General features: G+C 39.9%; 1 protein-coding gene across 14 annotated transcripts in view; it reads left to right on the top strand.

Annotated features, from left to right (window-relative positions):
- JADE2 (jade family PHD finger 2) overlaps positions 1 to 8584 on the top strand; it is a 185340-nt gene that overhangs the window by 73904 nt on the left and 102852 nt on the right. For all 14 annotated transcript variants that reach the window (XM_074213548.1, XM_074213549.1, XM_074213542.1 and 11 more), the window contains one exon: positions 4293 to 4450. In XM_074213548.1, coding sequence (XP_074069649.1) covers positions 4320 to 4450 — 131 coding nt within the window. In that variant the 5' untranslated portion in view covers positions 4293 to 4319. The remainder of the gene's footprint in view (positions 1 to 4292; positions 4451 to 8584) is intronic.

The following is an 8584-nucleotide window of genomic DNA, read 5'->3' as shown; positions in this document are numbered from 1 at the left end:
GTAACTTTCTCCATTCTGCATGAAATGACACTGAGATATTTAAACCATAATCAGCTAGCAGATGATTTTGGAGAAAAATCTTTTATTTCTTGAAATTGATTTTAAGAAACCCTTTCCACGTTCTCCTCTCCTCCCCCTCCCATAGAAATGTGTATTGTGTAAGCACTGGTTGGTCCTATGGACCAAATGAATTTATTTTTTTTTCTAAACTTGGAACATCAACTAAAATCAGCATTTCCATAGAATAGAACACAGGGTCGTACTAATCTTTATTACATAGAGTTTGCTTTTCTTAAGTATATAACAAATTCAACATGTAACTTTCAAAATTGTCCCACTTGTTGGTGAGTCCTTTTTGGCCTTTCTTGTTTTCTTCTCTGTATTTTTTCAAAAGGCTAAAGCAATTGCAAGTGGCAAACTTTGAACTTTCCCCAAAATGGGCTGTATCTTAACAGGCAAGAAATCACTAGCTATAGATGTAGAAGTCGATTCAAAATCAGAGATAACTGGGTGGCACAAAGGGCGAAATTAGCATTGAATTTAAAAAATGGTGAAGAGTCATAGCAGGCCCTGCAGGCAAATTACAGCAACCTTGTCCAATCTTTTTAAACAAGTTGTTCATACTGAAAAATGGGAAATGGATAAAAGTAGAGACTTCATTTAAACAGGTAATTTAAAACTTTTCAAGATGAACATGAGAGCACTTTTCCTGAGTGGATTTGTGACAGAATTACAGAGGATCTTAGAATCAGAAGGACATTTAAGACTACCTAGTCTTGCTTTTCCTCCAGCTTTCCTTCTTCTTTGAGAAATCAAGAAACTAAAACTGCATTTCCAGTGTGGGTCATGCCAATCTCATCCCTTTTTCCCAAGAAAATTCTACTGGTAGATCAGGGAATGTTATTGACATAAGTTATTTGGATTTCAGCAAAACATCTTACAGAGTCTCTTAGTCTCGGAGACTTGCAGATCAGATAATTTGGGAATGATGGGACTCTTAGAGCAATCATTAAGAGTTCGGGTTAGTGTGGGAGGAATTGTCTAATAAAGGTCCCCAGGGATCTGTCCTTAAGCCCTCTGATACAAAGATTTTTATTAATGATCTAAGGAAGCCTAAGTAGTTTTGTCAGATTTGTGAATGATCTGAAGTTATAAGAACTGATAAACTTGCTAAATGACAGAATCAAAAAGGTTTCACTAAGGTATTGGTGTGGACTGAATCAAGAAAAAATGGGATTTAATGGGGATAAATGTAAAGTTACATCTTGGGTTCACAAGATCAACTTTTCAAGTACAGGATCAAGAAGTTTTGGCTAGTCACTGGCCTGGGTAAAAGAATGTTAGGGGATTTCCATGACCTGAAAGCTGACATTAGCAACCAAAACAAATTAATATGACCCTAGACTTCACTTTAGAAAGACGTGGTAAGAGACAAAGGGAGGAAAAGGCAAATTCTATTCTGCCCAAGTTAAGCTATATCTGGAATACTGTGCTTAGTTTTGACCATATTAAAAATCCCTCTGAAAAACACTTGTTTTATTATTTTATTACTGTTTTGTTTTAATAGTACAGCCATTTCTGGATATGCCTACCTCCTCTAACACCCCCACTTGAACCTTCCTTTGTAACGAAGAAAAGTAATTGAATCTTCCCCCACCAAAGATCACCCCCTACTATTGTAGTTATTGCATTGCATTAGAATACACAATATTCTGTGAAAATTTGTAGCTTTTCTACTTCCCTGCCATGAGAAGGGAAACTTGTTTCCTTATTTGTTCTCTGGGACTGATGGTCTTACAGTCACCTTGAGTTTAGCTTCCTTTTAGTGATATTTTTATTTATACACAGATAGTTATGGTATAAATTCTATTTCTGATTTTACTCACTACATTGCATCAGTGCATAAAAATTTTCCTGAATTTTTCTGAAATCCTTATATTTGTTACTTCTTACCATAATATCCCACTATATTCATAGGTTAGGGAGCTAGATGGTACAGTGCAGTCAGGCTCTGGAGTCAGGAAGACCTAAATTCAAATCCAGACTCAGACACTTCTTGGCTGTGTGACCTAACCCTGTCTGCCTCAGTTTCCTCATCTATAAAATGAGCCAGAGGAGGAAATGGCAAACTGTTCCAGGATCTTTGCCAAGAAGATGCCAAAACCCCAAATGGGGTCTTGAAAAGTCTGATAAAACTGAAACAACTGAACAGCAACAATAAAAAGATTCATAGGTTTGGGGCTCAGTGTATAGGGCACTGGCCCTGGGGTCAGGAGAATCTGAGTTCAAATGTGACCTTAGACACTTAAAAATTGCCTAGCTGTGTGACCTTGGGCAAGTCACTTAATTCCATTGCCTTTAATAAATAAAATTTTAAAAAATATTCATAGGTTTGTTCAGCTGATTCAATGTGCAGACCTTATTGAGACTTAGTATAGTCATTCAAGTTTGACATTAGAATTAAATGAAATACTCATAGTCCATCTCACAATTAACATGAGTCCAGTCCCACCATTCTTGTCTTCTTCCAGAAATATGTTCAGTCAGCAAGTTATAACAGGGTTAGTGGCATATCTACCAAGCAAGTCTGAGTGGAGTAGACTCTTCCAGGATGGCCTTTTAGATGTCCAGAAAACTCTAGCAAGAAGAAAATAAGGAAACTTGTATTTATTAAGTTCCTACTTAATACGAAGCAGTACAAGGGCAGGGTGCTCGTCCCAACAACCCTGGAGGTGGATGTGACTGTTTTTCTCATTTTTGAGTTGTGGAAACTGTAGCAAACTGGGATTAAGTGACTTGCCCAGGGTCCTACAAGTGTCTGAGGCTGATTTTTAACTCAGGTCTTCCTAACCCAAGGCCCAGAGCTCTATCACTGCTACCTAGCTGCCTCAGGTAACTAAACCAATCAAATCTCAGGGACAACTTCCTTCCCTTTGAGGGAAAAAAATCAACCTAGCTTACCTGGCAGGAACTCTGAGAAGATAATGATTCTCAACCAAAGAAGTGACTTGCTTAGGGTCACACACTCCCCCATCTAGTAGTTGTAGACCAAGATTCATAAACCTAAGTCTTCTCACTGTAAATCCAAAATTCTTTCAAGTATAATACAAACTTTGTCTTTTATGGCAATCAACTTTTGAAAGTAGAAATTTTTTTTCAGGTTTTTCCAAACACCAAAATACTGGATTTCAAAAATGCCACGAAATGGGAGGGGTAATAATATATTCCATGGTATCTCTATGTCTGTGGAGCATTTTATTGTTCCATTTATTGGACAGATTTTATTTCCCTATCTTCAAAAAGCAGAGAAATGATATGTTTTAGATTTCTCAGTTTCTTAGAAAACCAAAACTCACTGAGCTGCTTCTCATTGTGTTGAAGAGAATCTTTATTCTCTGATTCCTTAACCCTGTATGAGCTCCCAGGAGAGACTGCAGGACTGTACACTTAATCTTTGGATTTCTCTCTGTAAAGAAGAGCACCATTCTCTCCATTTTTTAAAAAATTTTGTTTCTTTTCCTTTTTGTTCCAGACTAGTAGCATAGGGAATTCTGTGAGAAAAAATCTCCTTTATGAGGACTTGACATGGAACTTGAGTGGCCTGGAATACTAAGGTTGGGGGGGGGGGGGTCTAGGAAACAGTGGATTAGGTGACTTGCCCATGGTCACAGTGTATGTCAGAGGTTTTCTTGTACCCAGGTTTTCTTGATCCAGCTGGTTCCCTTTTAATACCCCTGTGCTCTCTCCTCCCTCTTTCTTTTTAAAGAATTTATTATGCCTCAGGTGAATCCAAAAATAATAGAAGTAGCAACCATGGTGTCAGAGAACACAAAAATAGAAAAAGAAATGTTTAAGAAAAATAAGCAGGGAAACCATATTATGACATTTGAACATTTCATTCCACTTTTTTTAAAAGGTATAAAATAAATTTCACTTTCAAGTCTATCCTATTTATGCTTCCTTATGAACTTTGTTTTATACATTCTTGTGTTTCTACATAGTACATACTTGGTAGATAGGGTACTAAACTTGTGTTCAAATGCTTTAAAGTGTAGGCAAATCTGTCCACTCAGATGTAAAATGAAAGGGGTGGCCACCTGGATGGTCTCAAAAGTCCCTTCTAACTTTAAATCCATTAGATTGTAAGCTCCTTAAGGGCAGGGAATGTTTTGCCTTTTGGGGGGCAAATGGTAGGAACATAATAAATGGTTATTAGTTGATTGATTATGAGCCCCACCATTCTTCTCCCTGACTCAGTTTCAAACCGTTTCTCTTTCCACCTCTTTGTCCAGGTTTTCCGGACAGACCTGATCACAGCCATGAAAATCCCGGACTCCTATCAGCTCAGCCCGGATGAATACTATATCTTGGCAGACCCCTGGCGGCAGGAGTGGGAGAAAGGTGTACAGGTTCCAGCAGGCACAGAAGCCATCCCTGAGCCTGTGGTGAGGTGAGTGAATCTGTGGCTTCCTGCTTGGTGCCCCAGTTCTTGGTGGCTACCCAGCTTGATTGATAATTTTAAGAATCATCTATATTCATACCTCATGCTAGGTTTGTCTGTGCAGCACTGGAATATTGACTCGCAAGGTCTGGAATGGGCTCTGGTGACCCCCTGGTATATGTGTGTGGATTTCTAGTGATGTGGACCTTGTCGATATTCATTTTAGAGACCTAGCACTCACTTAAAGAAAGTCTAGGAATAAGAAAGGTATAGAAATTCTGGATTTAGGAACTCCCTCTAGCAACAGAGAGTTGACTGGGACACAGAAAAAGTGAAGTAACTTGTCCAGAGTCACCATGCTGAGATAGTATTAATCAGAGGCTAGACTTGGTCCTAGGATCATAGATTTAGAGCTGGAAGGAACATCAAAGACCATCTAGTCCAACCCTTTCATTTATAGATGAGAAAATGAAGGCCCAAGGAGGTTGCAGCAATTCACCCAAGGTCACACAACTGGTTACTGTTTCCATAAATTTAAGTCTAGGTCTCCCTGCCTCCAGGACTCAGTTCAGCTCTATTTACTCTCATGCACTGCCTCTCCTATCTTCTTTGAGCTTCACAACTCTCCTGAGAGGGTGGCCAAGTCAGCAACACTCCTAAAGACCAAGGGTTCTTGGTTATCATCCTATGTTTCTGCCACCAGATCCTAATCTCCAGTCAGCCTTCTACAATGGTTTATGGCAGAGCCATTTGTGATTCTGAAGTCAATTTGGTGATGAACTTATTCAGATTTAAATTGGTTGCTTCTTTGAAAAGAATACACAGGCTGTTCCTGACTGGACTTCTCTTTCTACCTTTCCATCCTAATAGGACTCAACTGATCTTATGTTCATCAAGGCCACCTCTTTGCCATGAAGTGACTCAAGAGTAGGATATTTGTGAATAAGGGCCAGTTTTTTGTTCCCTCATTTTTAATCATGTCTAACTTTTGTAATCCTGTTTGGGGGTTTTTTGGCAAAAATACTGGAATGGTTCTCAGCTCATTTTACAGACAACTGAGGCACATGGGACTAGGTGACTTGTCCAGGGTTGCACAAGTATCTGATGCTAGTTTTGAACTAGGGAAGGTGATTCTCCCTGACACCAGACTTGCACCCTGCATCTACTGTGCCACCAGCTGCCCTAGTCTTGCTGGTAATATCCATATTTTACCGATGCAGTCTGAGGCCCAGAGAAGTTAAAGGACTTGACCAAATTCAGAGAGACAGATGAGACTAGATAATAGACTACATGAGGGGACCATGGATTTCAAGCCAGAAAGGATCTTAAATTCATCTCTCTTGTCCCATCCCTTCCTTTTAAAGATCAGCTCTCTGAATTGAGTCACTTATGCAGTCAAATAGGGAGGTGTCAGAATATGCTACCAAAGCAGTGCTGTTTCTACTAGACATGCTCCCATGTTTCTCCTTTCTCACCTGGAGAATTAAGTAGGCAATGTTAAAGTTAAAAAGAATTTAAACACTCCTCAGGCTGCAGGGTGATTCTTAGGTCTCTGATAGCAGCTGAGACTGACCTTAGAGTCTGCTATACTCCAGGCCTTTGATATGAGGAAGAAAATATGAAAGTTCCAATAAAACTAAGGAATTGGGTGCTGAGTGTCTTCTCCTAGAACATTTTGCACCTAAACATTCCTGGTACAATGTAAAGGTCCAGAATATGAGCTCTGGCTTGGCCAATAGCTTCATATATAAAATGGGCAAATCCCTTCCTCATCAGTAAAATGTGGGAATTGGACAGAGTGACTTTCCAGCTCTGACATTTCATAGTGGTATTAGAGAGAAAGAGGAATGGACCGGAATTATTCATGTCAACTTTACTAAAAAGTTCTCTGCTTTTTGGCCTGCTTTGGTGATGCTTGGGCTAGGATATGGGTATTCTTGTCAAGGACTGATAGGCTCTGAACCTTATGGAGGCTAGCCTGGTACTTCAAGTTTTTCATATTTTCCCTCTGACTTGACCTATAAATTTTATTCTTGTTATGTCTTTCTACCAAAGAGATTATAGGACTTTAGCAGGAAGAGGCCTTGGAGATTATTTAGTATAGTCTTCCCATTTCACAGATGAGAAAACTAAGTCACCTGCCCAAGGTCTTAAGGCAGGCAGAAAGCCTCAGCCTCGGGTCCTCTGAGTCTGATGTATTGTTCTTGCCACTGAACTAATAGAATGAGGTAGTCCTTAAGAGAGATTTTCACGTTTGACTGTTGGGTCTTCATGTAAGAGGAAAAATTTGATACAGGAGACCCCTCCAAAGCCACCATATCACTCCCATTTATAACCAGCACTACCTCACATATCTTGGAGTAAAGTTTCATACATGTGCATTTGGTTCCCAAGAGTAAAAATTTTAAAAAAACTGAAATTTTGATGAGAAAGCTAGACACAACAGAAAGGAAATGATCGAAGGGAGACCATAATTTGGCTTACTGGGGTGTTTGGGGGCAACTATTTTTAGATGTCTTTGATATACACGTCATTTCAGCTTGGATGCAGAAGTGTATTTCTGTAATGCCAAAGGCAGATTTGAGGTTATTTCCAGATGAGAAATGACAGCATGGGCTAATCTCTGTGTGAGGTGACATCTCAAAGGCAGACTCCATTTTGATGGGCCTGAAGGGGCCCTTGGTCCAGAAGAAGTCCCTGGGGCAAAGGGAGACAGGAAAGATATGTTTTAATTTTGGTTGCTTTTTTTTTTTGTTCTTCCTATCTTGCATAGATCAAGACTTCCCCATCTTTCCCAGGCAGGGTCCAGGGCAGACAGGCAGCATGGTAGCTTAGAAAGAGGACTAGACTTCCAATTCAAACCCTTCTTTGTAGATTGCAGCTTCTTGATCTGGAAAATGAGGAAAGTTGGATCAAATTAGTAGTTTTTGGATACAATGGACCCTCTTTCTCAAAATGACTTTTTTTTTTAGGTTTTTGCACGGCAAATGGGGTTAAGTGGCTTGCCCAAGGCCACACAGCTAGGTAATTATTAAGTGTCTGAGACCGGATTTGAACCCAGGTACTCCTGACTCCAAGGCCGGTGCTTTATCCACTACACCACCTAGACACCCCAAAATGACTTTTTTAAAATGCATGAAACAAAATAGGAAAACAAAAAAAAGGAAATTGATTATAGGGTCCTAGTAGTGGGCATCCTTCAGTGAAGATTCTCAGTCAGGTTCAGATTGGGTTGCATGACCTTAGAGGTTCCTTCCAACAGTGAGAATCTAGGCTGTTCATCATCATACCTATTTTGACAGATGAGGAACTTGAAGTTCAAAGAGCTTGGGGATCTTGCCCAAGGTCACTTAGTGACCGAGCCAATGTCAGCTTCTTCTCACCCATGCTTCTGGACACTTCCAGTTTAAATGAGAAACACTGGAGCTGTGGAGTGACTTATTTAAGGTCACAAATCCTTCTGCATCACTATGCCTTATCAAAGGGAGATCTTGGCAGGTTATTTACAGTTTCAGAAACCCTACAGTCTCAGCTTGCCTTCTGACATTCTCCAAATGCTGTCTCTTGAAGGTTATGTGCTGATGACCTCTCCTCTAACACTAGAGACCAAGAATGTGTTGATGATTGCTCAAATGTGTCAGCAGGGAGCTCTCTCTGGCTTGAAGGAGTTCTGCTAGCACCTCTCTGGCCTTTAATCCCTGTGTGCTATTAATGGGCTTTCTGTTTTCTTTGAAAGTCAAGAGCTAAACCTCTAGGCTTTTAAGCAATCAATAGAAATTAAAACACAAGGATTATTCATGCTCCTTCCATTTCTGACCTTTTTTTCCTAATTGCCTGAAGAGGATAGAAATGACTGCCCTGGTGCAAGATCTCAGGAATGACAATAACACAGGAAAGATGGAGAACAGCTTGGAGTTCAGTAGCTCATCTTGGTTTCCTCTTGCATCACCTGGTGATGACTTATGACCAAGGCATGTTCTGTATTTATCTTGGTACCATTCCACATGCTGGGTTTGACTTACTCCACAGCTTTCTGTCGGTCCTTGCAATGACTTTATTTCCACACCTTTTTTTTGTAACCTGTTTCCATCTTTTGTTTGAATAAGATTTCCAAGTGCTGACATCCCTGATCAATTTGGAAAG

This window comes from Macrotis lagotis, chromosome 1 (genome assembly GCF_037893015.1).
Source record: "Macrotis lagotis isolate mMagLag1 chromosome 1, bilby.v1.9.chrom.fasta, whole genome shotgun sequence".
NCBI classification, from domain to species: domain Eukaryota; kingdom Metazoa; phylum Chordata; class Mammalia; order Peramelemorphia; family Peramelidae; genus Macrotis; species Macrotis lagotis.
This window is presented reverse-complemented; position numbering and strand designations above follow the sequence as displayed.